Source organism: Gymnoscopelus braueri (genome assembly GCF_963280865.1).
Source record: "Gymnoscopelus braueri genome assembly, chromosome: 23".
NCBI lineage: Eukaryota > Metazoa > Chordata > Actinopteri > Myctophiformes > Myctophidae > Gymnoscopelus > Gymnoscopelus braueri.
This window is the reverse complement of record NC_137625.1, coordinates 9,090,047-9,104,050: the sequence shown is the minus strand read 5'-3', so window position 1 is coordinate 9,104,050 and position 14,004 is coordinate 9,090,047. Positions and strand designations below refer to the sequence as shown.

The 14,004-nt window shown below is 41.5% G+C and overlaps 1 protein-coding gene across 1 annotated transcript in view; it reads left to right on the top strand.

Moving 5' to 3' along the window:
- Positions 1-14,004, top strand: part of dock4b (dedicator of cytokinesis 4b) — a 260,551-nt gene that overhangs the window by 95,286 nt on the left and 151,261 nt on the right. The window contains 4 exon segments of the mRNA XM_080421428.1: positions 354-435; positions 2,213-2,273; positions 2,459-2,591; positions 5,558-5,646. Of these exon segments, the coding sequence (XP_080277554.1) occupies positions 354-435; positions 2,213-2,273; positions 2,459-2,591; positions 5,558-5,646 (365 nt within the window).

The following is a 14,004-nucleotide window of genomic DNA, read 5'->3' as shown; positions in this document are numbered from 1 at the left end:
CTCTGTCTCTCTTTCTTTTACTTCTTCCTTGTCTCCTGCCTTCCCTCTATTGCTTCTTTGCGTCGTTTTAAGAATCTGTATGTTTTTCGTGTTCGTGTGACCTTTTTGCTGTTTGAAGCTCCGCTATTCCTCCAGTAACCCCCCCCCCCCCCACCCAGTCTGACATTCAGTGAATTTAGTCCCACTTGTGTTCATCTCTTTCTTGTTCTGCTCCTGCAAACAATGCATTTGATTCAGTTGTTTCATAATGACCTTTCCCCCTATCGTGTCGAACCACACTCATCTCTGTGCTCGCCTTCCCCTCCTCTCTCTCTCTCTCTCTCTCTCCCTCTCTCTCTCTCTCTCTCCTGCAGTGAAAGGTTCTTTGTCAGGCTGAATAAGAGCGGAGTCCCCAAGTCACCGGAGAAGACGGAGAGACAATGCACGCTCTTTGTGGTGAGACTTAAAACTCTGTGTTCACACACAAGCACTGCCAATGGGAACCGCTGCTGTGTCAGACAGTGATAAGTTAACTATCAAACGATATGGGTGTACATAAACGCATCGTCACAGACAGTAACAGGATATAGTTATAGATGGAGTCGAGGCAGAAAAAGAGGCCGATTTGTTCTCAGAAATACCAAAGAAAAAGAAGAAAAAAAAATATTAATAATAAAAAAATTTAAAAAATAATAATAATAATAAAAATAAAAAAAACATACAGTATATATATATATATATAATAAAGTGCTGTCAAGCAGAAACCTTGTATTGTAACCTTGTATTTCCAAATTTCATCTTTGTATGTGTTTTCATCATTTAATGCCCTACTTCGTCATACAAAAGTGTCAAGCAGACGTAGTGAAAATGGCCGATCTACAAGCTCACGTCGCGTCGCCATTTTCACTAGTTCTGAAGCATTCCATTTCCTGAAAAGTCAAGTTTTTTTGGACATAGGAGGTCCAGCGACAATATCAGGGACTCCAGTCGCAAAAGGTGCTTTAGGGCCCGGGATAAGACCATCAGCATTATGCGATGCGGTAGCATACAGTGTAATTATGTACGGAATAATGAACAGTGAGACGGCCATTATTGTGAATAACATTAAGCTGAAGCGGGACTGACACGAAGCCGTATATTATCCCACTTTTATTACAAGGCTACTTAGGATTACAATTAACTTTGCGACGTAAACAGAGGCACAGCGGCCGTCCTAATAGCAGACCGCAGAATGCAATGTAATTGACCAATCAGAATGGAGCGTTCAACCAAGCCGTGTAATAAGCAGTAATAACATTGTCCTCACCCCAAAGTCCTCTTTAGTTAACCCTTAGCATGAGTGCACCTCAGGCTAGAACTAGGTTAGGCTAGGTCACACGCACGCACACGCACACACACACACACACACACACACACACACACACACACACACACACACACACACACACACACACACACACACACACACACACACACACACACTGTTATACGTAGCTGAGTGGGTTGAGAGTAGGGCTGCCAGCAGAAGCGACGCATTGTGAACTTGTAGATCTGCTATTTTCACTAGTTTGGGTCCTGGGCAAACGTCTAAGTTCTCTTTCGGGTCTTGAGCTAAAAAAGCGTGGGAACCACTGCTGTATATTCTGAAATAGGCATTCTGCATGATGAGTACTTTTAACCCATGAAGACCTGGAACGCATCTGTGTCATTTTTAGATTTGAGCTAAAAAGCATTATTTTACACTTTGGCTATTCAAAAATAGCAGATATGCAAGCTCATAGCGTGGCACCGAGTGCCGCGCTATGAGCTTGTAGATCTGATATTTTTGAAAAATTGAGAAAATGTGTGCAAATCTTGAAATATATATTTTTTAAAGCAAACATTTGTAACTAAAATCTTTGCCTCCGGGGGTCCCTGGAACAAAATGTTTTGAAATGGGGGCCAAATACATATAAATACACATTTTGGGGTCCTTGACATGAAAAAGTTTGAGAACCACTGGCATAGCAACATAAGTTTTTTTTTTTTTATCGGAACCTCAGACCTTAACTCATTCAGTGCCTGACTTATTTCTGGCAGTTTGGCTCTGAGTGCCAGAGTTGCCAAAATTCATTGTAAAAAAAAAGTGCGAGATACAGCCTTTTTCAGTAAGAAGTTAAAGAAGTGAATGGAGCAGAACATTTTCAAATCATGATATCTTGCCCCTCTGTCCTGTCTTCGTGTGGTTCATTAGGATCTGGGAAGCAGTGATCTGAGGAAGGACGTTTACATCGTTGTACACATCATACGAATAGGTATGAGATGACACATGAGATTGTTGTTCCACTGAGAGCTAATGGATTTTCTCTTTGCCTTTTAATAGGGAAATGGCTTTTTTTGTGGCAACATTGTAACTGTGTGTGTGTGTGTGTGTGTGTGTGTGTGTGTGTGTGTGTGTGTGTGTGTGTGTGTGTGTGTGTGTGTGTGTGTGTGCGTGCAGGGAGGATGGGTGCCGGGGAGAAGAAGAATGTATGTAGCGTCCAGTACAGGAGGCCGTTTGGCTGCGCTGTGGTCAGCATCGCGGACCTCCTCACAGTCGACTCCAAGGAGGACCACCACCTCAAAGTTTACACGTAAGTCTGACCAGCTGTCCATTTGTTATGTCCTATAGTAGGCTATTCCAGGCGACTTGATTCCTCACCTGAATAGCCAATCTCCAGAGATAATGGCTCGCAAGGCATTATCTTTTTTTTGGGAAGGTTTTATAATGACCTGATTGTTTGCCACAAATCTGGATATTTCTCTTATTTCAACGATTAGTCTCTCCTCGTCCACTGTACCATGACAACAACAACAGGCTAATATGAATCTGCTGCGAGGGCAGAAGAGTTGCCATGCCCACGAGTACCTGGATGCATAAACACAGGTCTCGCTGTGTTGAGACCTGGAAATAGAACACTGGCATAATCCATTGATACCTGGAACGCATATGTGTCACTTTAGATGTCTTTGGCTATTCAAAAATAGCAGATATACAAGCTCATAGCGCGGCACCAAGTGCCGCGCTATGAACTTGTAGATCTGCTATTTTTGAAAAATCTTGAAAAAAAATGTTTTAGATTTTTTTCCAAAAACTGTTATGATTTTGATTTTTTTTAAAGAATCGCCTCAGGTCTTAATGGGTTAAAGGAACACCAGACGGGCTGTCAACGCGCACAGACAGTATAGCACCTTGTGGGGCGTTGTACATAAACCGTAATGCTGTTTTGATGCGTGCAATTTGCAGATTTGTTTTTGAAGAAGATGTGTAAATGCCCAAAAATTGCCCACCAGGTTGAAAGTGATTAAGAAGAAAAGAAATTGAGTTTAACAGAATGACAGCTCTGTCTGCTATCGGGCAAATGCTGCAAACACACACCAATAGGGTGTAAATTACGTGTTAACTGTGTTAGCAGAGCGACGCAACAGCATGTAAGGGCTCAGTCAACTTCTCCTGACAGAAAAAACATTGGGTATAAATCACAATCACCATATTTAGAGGAAGCACACCGCATGGAACAATGCCAAGCCCCGAAAGCCACTATTTCTTTGGTAGATTAGAGTGACACAATTTTTCTAGCCTGTCGGCACTTTTCTAGTTTTTAAATTCTACTCCAGTAGGTCAGCATAATACTTCTCGCAGGATAGCATGCAGACCAGAGTGCTCTCCCTGCTGTTTAGAGGACACAGAGGGATGCCGTCGACACAGTGGCCTGACCTAAATTACAGCTGGACTGTCCCAGATGGACAAATATACCCAGCAACATTAGTTATAATAGCCTTTATTTTATTGTTTTCTTTGTGTATTTCCTGTTTGTTTGTTTGTTTGTTTGTTTGTTTGTTTATTTGTTTGTTTGTTTGTTTGTTTTTCTTTCTTTTATAGTCATTTGTTTTGCTTTTGTATCTAGTAAATATGTCTATTAGTATTATTAGGCCTATTATTATAAATATTATGAGGAAAAAATGAATCTAACCCAGTCAACAACACATGAAAGGTAGCAGGATAAAAGGCAGTAATTTGAGAATCAGTTCTCAAAACAACTGGAAATAGAAATAAATGGAAAGTACCACTGCCCCGCGACCCTTCCCCTAGTCGTGAACTGTACTCTGATTGGCTCGAAATGGAACGACTGCGGGTGACGACCCGAGCAGCCATTGATTTTTGTCAATAGTTCTCCCTCCCTATCGCTTCCCTGAAGTCCCATTACAGCTGAAAATAGGTGCAGTACGTTCCAATCCCACTACACCCTGCTGTTTTCAGCTCCGTGTATTTTAGGCTTTTAGAAGGTGTCCAACATGGCGACACTTTTCCCTGTGTCCTTTGAATTACTGGTTCTCCACGCGGGGTCCGGGGACCCCAGCGGTCCTTGGGGGGTTCCAGTGGGTCCCCAGCTAAATGAAACCATATTGACCCAAATGGAAATTGATCCTCACAGTCCATTTGGTCAATGTGTACACACACCCAGAGTTAAATTGAAACTGAGCATTTTACAGTGTAGATTGGGGGCGATGCGTTAAAAAAAAAACAAAAAAAAATCAAATGGGGGTCCTAATGCATATCAAACTTGAAATTGATAATACAAAAGGGTGTGAATAACTGTATCTACTCTACTTACACCTGATATATTGTACCTGTTTTGTTTTACTCATATCATGGCTATTTGAATATCTGAATATCTATTTAACTCTATAAACGCCATTGACTCGAAAACGCGTCAATTACTACTTAATCCACCCACGCCATTGACGCGTTTGACGCGTTGGATTTGCGTTCATTGTTTAATCTCTGATCGCGCTATGCTGCTTAAAATCCAATGTTATTCTCGAGTTCCACTTACTTCACCCATATCTGCATCCGGTTTCATGACCTGGGTTCCGTTTCCGGTCTTTGATTATTTCCCCCCGGTCATTTTCGTCTAAAATAGGTAAACAAACGGTTTTTCACACGGTATAACGGACAAACGGACAGCTTCTCTTCTATAATCTATGGTCTGGGTGACGATCAGTCATCGCCGTCGTGTATCACATCGTAATTTTGACGATCAAAACAATCTGGGACGACGTCACATCCGTTTTCATGTTTTTCCCTGTCTAATCGCTCAAGAAGGGTAACAGTGACACAAGGAGCTGATCAAGCTATCATGTGCTGCTCTCTAGTGGCGGATTTGTGCTGCGTCTTTAAAAAACAGTCTGATCAATTATTTTCATGAAAATTTTCAAAATATAAAAATAAAAAAAACACGAAAATTGCTGGCAATGGGGGAGTACTTTATGAAAATACTCTGGCAGTCAAAGAGTTAACTACAAAAGACAATTTCACCCACTTTTTTTTTTACACCTGTAAACCTTATGTAATGTGAAATAAAAGGTGATGGGAGTTGAAGTTGCGTTGCTTTGAAACAGCGTTTCCCAAAACGCTGCTCCAAATGATCACATAATGCACAGAGAAGTGTGCTTACGTAAGAGAAACAACAAGAGCCCTGGAGAAAGTCAAGTTGTGTCCAAAAATAAAAATATGCTGACGGGCCGACAACCGTGTGTGTGTGTGTGTTTATGTCAGGTGTAACACGGAGACAGAGTGGTACCAGATCCATGAGAACATCATCAGGAAGGTCAACTCTAGATACAACCTGTCCGGCTCCAACAGCGGTAAGACTCGCTTCCTGTTTTGTTCACCCCCGCTCCCTTCTAACCTGCATTTTGACTTTCACATTTTTAACAGCGTGGCACTGTAGTGGGCAGTGGTTCTCAACCAGTGGTCCGGGGACCACCAGTGGTCCTTGAGGGGCGTCCCGGGTGGTCCCCAGCTAAATGATGGAGAGTTGGCAACCAAATGGACCCTTATTAGATCTTTGAAATCTTTGAAAATGAAACCTTCTTTGAAAATGAAACCAAATGGACCCTCACGCGTCCATTTGGTTTCATTTTACTCTCTCAAGAGTTAAATTATTGTTTAACATCTTAATTTACAAGAATTCAACATAATTAGAGAATGTCGAAGAATTGTTTTTTTTTTTTGCCAGTTATCTCTCCTATCGTACCACTTCAATACAGCATGGAATTATCCAACGATAACAAACTATTCAAAGTTTTGGTTTCTGAGAGGCTAAATCTCATCAAACGGTGGTCCGTGGCTCAAATGCCGAATAAATAATGGTACAACCTGCCGAATAAATAATGGGCGTTGATGTGAAAAGGGTTGAAAACCACTGCTGTAGGGGCTCGAGCCTGTCTGGAAGAGGGTCTGTCAGGAGGCTGATCTCGACCAAAATATTCGACTTTTTAAAGCGTTTTTTATAGTGGAAGTCATTGGACGCCAGATTGGCTGAAACTTTGCCCTAATCATGTCGATGACTGATGTCATAGTACTGACGTCATGGACTTAACTGAACAGTGGTCACAAGATCCGAGATCCGAATACATTTATTCAAATACTGTTGAGTAAAATATTTATATCCACTACATCTCAGAGGCATATATTGTACTTTTTTACAATACTACAGTTATTTGACAACCTTAGTTGCTTTGTGGATTCAGATTATTATTGCAAAACATACATTAACCATTTTATACTTCGGCTATTTGAAAACAGCCCATCTACAAGCTGTGATGCATTGTGAGAATGTAGATCTGCTATTTTCAAAAGATTTTGAAACGCCTTTTTGAATACAGGGCTCTTACGTTTCTACATTGTGGTATTGCTACTTTTACTAAGTAAAAAAAAACATCTTCCACCATTGCATGTAATGCAAGTTAATGGGCAGTTTTAGCTATCGTTTGATTCAAACTTGTGACCTTTTATTGGCCAAGGTCTTTAAAATTACGAGACTATAGTGATTCCTATGACTCTTTCCGTAGATTGAACACTGAACACAGTTGGAAATACATAAATGTTTTGAAGTGTTCAGCCATGCAAAACCCAGATTCGGCGCAACTGACAAACTTAGCTAGTCAGCACAACGTCATGCTGACAAGGGCAATGGCAAGTTTCCAGCCAATTTGCGTTACGATGCTGGACTGAAGCTCCTATTTGGGGGTATCGGATCAATCTTGGCACAAGGCTGTCTCCGCATTGAGATGGGAGGGCAGCCCCTGCATATTGTTGCTGTCGATTGGAAACCCTGTATGTCCCAAAAAAAATCTGGTCCAATATAGTTACTATTTAGTCACAAGCTCTTGTTGTTACTTTTCATTGATTACATATTTATAAAACCCACAGACATACTTTAACTTTGACTTTTAAAAATCATCAAATAAGCGAAAATAGCAGATCTAAAAGCTGACTTTTCAGCTTTTAGATGACTTTCGATGTAACGCATTGTGAGCAATTTTCGATACTGTTTCTCTCATACAACAAAGTTGGCCATTAATTTACAGAAGAAACAACAACATAAAAAGTTGAAATAATATGTAGATACAAGGATTCTGACCAACAGCAACGATATGCATTGAGATGGGGGGCCACCTGCATGTGAAGCATCAGCAGTTTCCCATGGCAACAGGTTGATAGAGAAGTTGAACATCTAGTTCTTTCCAGGTCAGAGAAAAAATGTCAAGGAACCGTTAGGCGTTTCGCTCCAAGAACAAGATATGTGCTATTAAACACAACAACCTAAAAACCACGAGGGACAGGCACAACATTAAATACATCAATCAGCTCTCTAGAGTGGATTTTGGACACACAGGATGTGAACTTTCAATCATGGCATCCCTATTTTGGGCATGATATCATAGCCAAAAACATTTTCATTTTTTGCAAATAATAAAAATAGATTATCCACAAGGTCATGATGCAAAGCGTTGTGAGCTTTTAGATCAGCTATTTTCACTCTTCCTCATTTGACAAAGTATGGGCTATAATTGGTTATGGAGCAAGCAAAGTGAGGAGGTAATATAGTTGTCAATTTGTGGAATATTCTACTTCACTTGACTCCAACTTGTGCAAGTTTACACACGTTTTGCTAACAACAATGACAAAAAAAAGAACCACCAAGCTTGGAGCTTATTTGTGGAATATTTGGAGCAACAATAAGCCGGTCTTTCCACTGGTTGCCAGTAACAGCAGAGCACAGCAAACTTCAGGCAAGTCATTCCAGATTCTCCGAAAAGTTTGCAGCTGAGTCAATTTGCATAAATTTGCTCTTGGAAAAAGTTGTCGCTACGAACTTTGCTGAAGGCTGTTGTTTTACTCACAGAAGTGTCTAATTTGTTGTGTATTAGCCGAGTTCAACCACTTCAGAGTTAAATCTTCTGCGGTTTTTCTTCTATAATCTATGCGGCTCGTTACACAGGATAGGGGTGGTAATTGGATGAGGCACATTCAACACACACGCGCACACACACACACACACACACACACACACACACACACACACACACACACACACACACACACACACACACACACACACACACACACACACACATGCAAAGACAAACAAAGACATGGAGATTGTCGAAATCTTCAAGAGCGATCTCCTGCGTCAGCGCTGAACTAAGAAGACCCGTAATTACTTGAAGGAGAAGACACACAACTCGGAGAGATATGAAACAATCCCAAATAATCTTGGAAGAGAGCGGAGGGATGTGGTGGTAATTACATCAGCTGACACAAAGCCATTTAGAGTAGGCGCCATGGCTTAACGCCTCCCAAGTTAATGAGAACGACAATAAAAGACTGTAGCATGCAAGCCTGAATTCCCATCTGAGAGAGAGAGATATAGAGATAGAGATGGAGAGAGAGAGAGAGACTCACCTTTGAATAGAGATGCAACGTGCTTAAGATGGATAGATGAGCTTGTAAATTCAGGAGAGAAAGTCCAATTTTATTTCGGCAAAATAAGGCAAGGGAACGGCACAGTATTCATCCGGAGCTGGTCATGTGTTCTCTTATCTCAAATGAAATTCCCATGAAATGGCGATACATTTTCCACATGGACGTTTAAAGCGCTAAGTGGCTAGTAGTCTATCAGATAATGCACCTGCTTACTCATGGGTTCTTCGATGCTACACAGTTAACTCGTATAGATCAAATTGTGCGTATAACGTGATTCATGCTAGCTGTGAAAGTCACAGAACATACACAGATGGTAGATTCCCTATTATGTTGTGGAAGTTTGGTGCTATTCCCTCCCAGCAGATTTGAAAATGTTCAGCTCTGGAAGATGGGGGCTTAAAGCTGCAATCTGGGACTTTAGTATTATTATTTTATTTTACTTTATTTTGTATTATTTTGTATGTAGCAGTGGTGGCTACTGGCTACTGCTTCTTACATATAACATCCCCCACAGAAACGTGTGCATCTGTACGCATGTTTCATGATAGCAGTTTTTTTGTAAAGAGCTGGTGCCATGTTTTTGCACTTTTTCTGTTTTTCATGTGTCTATGAGGTTGATAGAACTTCATTAAGCCCCCCGGTGGTGGTTTTATGGTGTTTTATGTCTTCTCTGACTATATTAACCTTGAGGGTCAAACGTGCCAATAGAGAAACAGCGCTTTAGTGACATAGTAAAAACATGCCCTCCCCCTCATTATCATAACACAACAGGTCTGGGCATGAGGAGGAGGAGGGACTAGGACAGGTGGGTGGTGCTAAGGTGGTGGAGGAGGTGCTAAGGTGAGAACCAGGTATACTTAATGAACTGGAGGTGTGTCCACATAAAAATTTTTTTTTTAACAATTTCTGTACACTTTTTTGAAAAAAATCTTCCTCCTAGTTTAACCATAATACTTGATGATTATGTTTTAGGGGGGGGGGGGTTCACTGAAAATCACGGCACCCCGTCTTTAACCCATTAAGACCTGGAACTGTGTCATTTTTAGATTTGAGCTAAAAAGCATTATCTTACACTTTGGGCTATTCAAAAATAGCAGATATACAAGCTCATAGCGCGGCACCGAGTGCCGCGCTACGAGCTTGTAGATCTGCTATTTTTGAAAATTTGTGAAAATGTGTGCAAATCTTTGAATATATATATTTTCAAAGCGAACATTTTTAACTCAAATCTTTGCTTCTGGGGGTCCCTGGAAGAAAATATTTTGATGGGGGTCCGCAGCCAAATACATATAATTTTGGGGGTCCTTGACATGAGAAAGATTGAGCACCACTGATATAGAAACATGCGTTTTTCAGAAAACAGTTGAGATTTAGGAGACATGTAGAATCGGCTTCAGGTCTCAATGGGTTAAAGATGTTTTTGGGGCTTTTTGCCTTTATTGATAGATTACAGTAGGCTGACAGGAAAATGGGGAGAGAGAAGGGGGGGGGGGGGGCGGGGGGGGTGACACGCAGCCAAGGTCGTCGGGATCGGGAGTCGAACCCGCGACACGCTGTCGCTGTCAGTGCTGGCATTGCAGCGTTGGGGGTGCCTGGACCGCCACACTGCGGCCCAGGCCATGATTGGTAGTTGTAACCACTTACGCCCTATTTGCAACATGTTGTGATGCCGTGTGTTATGAGCTTATAGATCTGCCTTTTCAAAATTGTGTTAAAATTTTTGGGGGAAAAAGGGGACACCATTGTGGTCTGTGGAGAGATTTTTGTGGGGTGTTGTTATTTACATTTTAGAAGTTAGTTGATGTTCGGCAGAGCAGCTCAAGTGTGCCTTAACTCTTTGACTGCCAGAGTATTTTCATAAAGTGCCAGCGATTTTCGTGTTTTTTGTTGTTGTTATTTTGTTATTTAATTTTCATATAGATTGTCTAGCTGCGGTTTTGAACACATACGATGGTTCCACCAGTAGAGAGCAGCAAATAGACACTTTAATCAGCTCGCTGACTCGCTGCCCCCCCCCCCCCCCCAACAGAGCCAAACAGTGAAATACGTAAAACCGGACGTGTTCTCAGATTCTCCGATTGCAAAAATGTACGATGTGATACACGACGGCGATGACTGTTCGTCACCCAGACTATAGATTATAGAAGTGGACCTCTCCGTTCGTATTTTATACCGTGTGAAAAACCGTGTGTTTCCCTAATCTGTCCGAAAATGACCGTGGAAAAAAAATGGAAACCGGAAATGGAATCTGCGTCATAAAACCGGATGCAAGTGTGGGTGAAGTAAGTGGAACTCGAATCCTAGAGTGAAACATTGCAGAATAGCGCGATCAGAGATTAAACAATGAACGCGCGTCCAACGCGTCTAACGCGTCGACGGCCAACTGGACAAACTAGCAATTGACGCGTTATCGAGTCAACCGCAGTCAAAGAGTTAATGAGTGGGGAGAATGTTTTTTTCCCAGAACTTGAAGAGGATAATTTTCAACGTTCTGTTTCCATGCACATTTACTTTGCTTTAATTTAGCAGCTTTACAAACACTCACACACACACACACACACACACACACACACACACACACACACACACATCGCAGACACTAGAATATGCAAATTAATGCAGTGACATGATTATCGGAGACTCACTGTTTCCACTGCAAGTGAATAATTCCCAAGCAGGGTCCACTTTACAGCCACCCTTTGTCTGTTTGTCAGACACATAAACACGCACGCACGCACACACGCACACACACACACAGTCAAACAAACACTGGGAAGTTAGCCATTAAATACCTGTCATCCTCCAGGCTGCCTATGACCCAATTGCAGCACTTGATGAGGTTAGGTTAAGTTGCAAAACGTTAAGCTCAGTCCCAAACAACTTCAGAGAAACATTGGTCATAGGTGACCGTGAAATACTCACATCTTCACAATATGCATGTCTAACATGAGTTTTGCACTCCAGCAATGTGGCATCTACATAAAATGGTTGCTGTTGTCAAAGTCTATCTGGGTGTTTTTATTGAAGTGATCATAATAAATTAGTTCAATGCTTTAAAGGCATACTAGGTAACGTTTTCAACAAAACTAAAGTTAAATTGTATATCTTTTGTGAGTGGCAAAAGTTTCACAACACCCACTCCATGAATTTCACCCCCGGAAGCCTTTTATTTATATATTTTCTATTGAACGTGGACAGGGGGGACTTTCCCGGGAAAATGACGTTCCTGGCCAACGTCATGACGTCGTGGCCGACGTCCTGGCCAGGAACTACCGCGCTAATAACAAAAAGGAACCCCACGCTGATTTTAAGAGAATGTAGGATTGGAAGATCGAAAAAGAACAGAAAAAGAAAGCACAGCTCATGGTAACTAATGCTCCACTGGCTAAGAGAAACGATCCGTAGATAGTATAAAACAATTAAAAGATCGCTTTTTGAAACGCTTCCGGCTTCCGGTGAAAACGAATGGAATTCTGGGTAATCGAGGACTACGGAAATTGTATGCAGTGACGGTAGTGACCAGCAGAGGTTGCTAAAAATCGTTATTTGTGATTCTGGATTGTACAACTTTAACGTTTGTAAATATACAGTAGCTAGTTTGTATGTAACGCAGTGGGGAAATATGTTTTAGTATCACAGTTAGGTCCTGTATTTAAACCACCTATTAAAGCATGACAGGGACACTGCAAGCTCTGTGCATCAGAGCCCCAAAATTTAAGTTGATGGTGAACTGTTACTGGAGTATTTGAAAAATGTTATAATTTAATTAATTTGTTTTTGTTGCTGAGTTTCTTATCAATGTATTCTACCATTTTGATTGTGAGTCTTGATGGGGTTTGCTTGGCAAGCATATGTGCATGCATTGGGAACCCACTTGTATAGGATAATCTACTCTCTAATGCTCTTTAAATAGCATGGACATTCTATGCTGTGTTACTGCACCAGACTTTAGACCGATGTCAGAAATGGTCTAAGGCGCGATCACATTCTGAAGGTTTTTCACTCCACCTAAGATAACGATACGCCAGCAAAGCACCTGACCACACATCATTTTACGACACAGATTGGTGCACGCATGGGTGCTGGGCGTGAAATTGACAAGAAGCAGGTCTGATAGCATGTTCCTCTGTACGTGTTACATATACTCCCGGTTAACCTCATCTTCTGTCAGGTGAGAAAGAAACGGCTGGCGATTTAATGTGTATCGGAGGAGATACGCAGTTGCACCTCCCACATGACTCGCATTAAACTATACCTCATGGATTCCTTCATCTTCATCAATTTCATGTCTTTGTCTCTTATTGTAGGCTGATACATAGTTGCTAGATTTCATTATAGACAAGCCTATGACTGGCATTTTTGGCCCATGCACCACCATTGTACAACAAAGTGTAAGTGGTTAATCAGTATAATCGGTTCAGTCAATTATTTAAAAAAATATATATATATATTGAATTTTTTTTGGTCAGAGTTTAAAAATGTTGGTTTAGATATACTTTTGGTTTATTTCCCAGCCTTGCTTTTAACCTCGTCTGGAAACGTTTTTGTTGGCCCCAGTGGGCAGGTACTGTGTGCTTGTAAGCGTTTGAGAACAGGGAAAACATAAAAAGGTCCGTTTCATAGGTTGTCTGCTTTCATACATTGCTGGTTCATTGTGTAGAAACAATTCCTCTTACAGTCTGTGACTATAAATAAAAGCCCCACCCCCCCCACATACAGGAGTTATGGCATATAGCATACACCATAATAAGAGGCTCTCAATTCATTATAATGTACTGTCAGAAGAAAAGATTAAAAGAAAGATATGCACATCCCAATTTACACTATAATGTACTGTCAGGAGAATAATTAAAATGGAGGAGTGGTGTGCGGTGGAGTGAGGTAGAGCAATGTGTGTTGGTCCGTGCATATTTAGAGAGGTGTGTGTGTGTGTGTGTGTGTGTGTGTGTGTGTGTGTGTGTGTGTGTGTGTGTGTGTGTGTGTGTGTGTGTGTGTGTGTGTGTGTGTGTGTGTGTGTGTGTGTGTGTGTGTGTGTGTGTGTGTGCGTGCGCGCGGATGTGTGAATCCTGTATTTATCTCTTTCTGTGGGCATGTGGCCATTTGGATCTTTTATCCATCGTGGTTGAAATGATTGTGTGTGCGTGTGTGTGCACGTGCGTGGTCTCGCTGTGTGGTTATCCTGAGCAGACCTGGCTGTGTGCCAGAAGGCCCTCATTAATAGCCAATTAGCC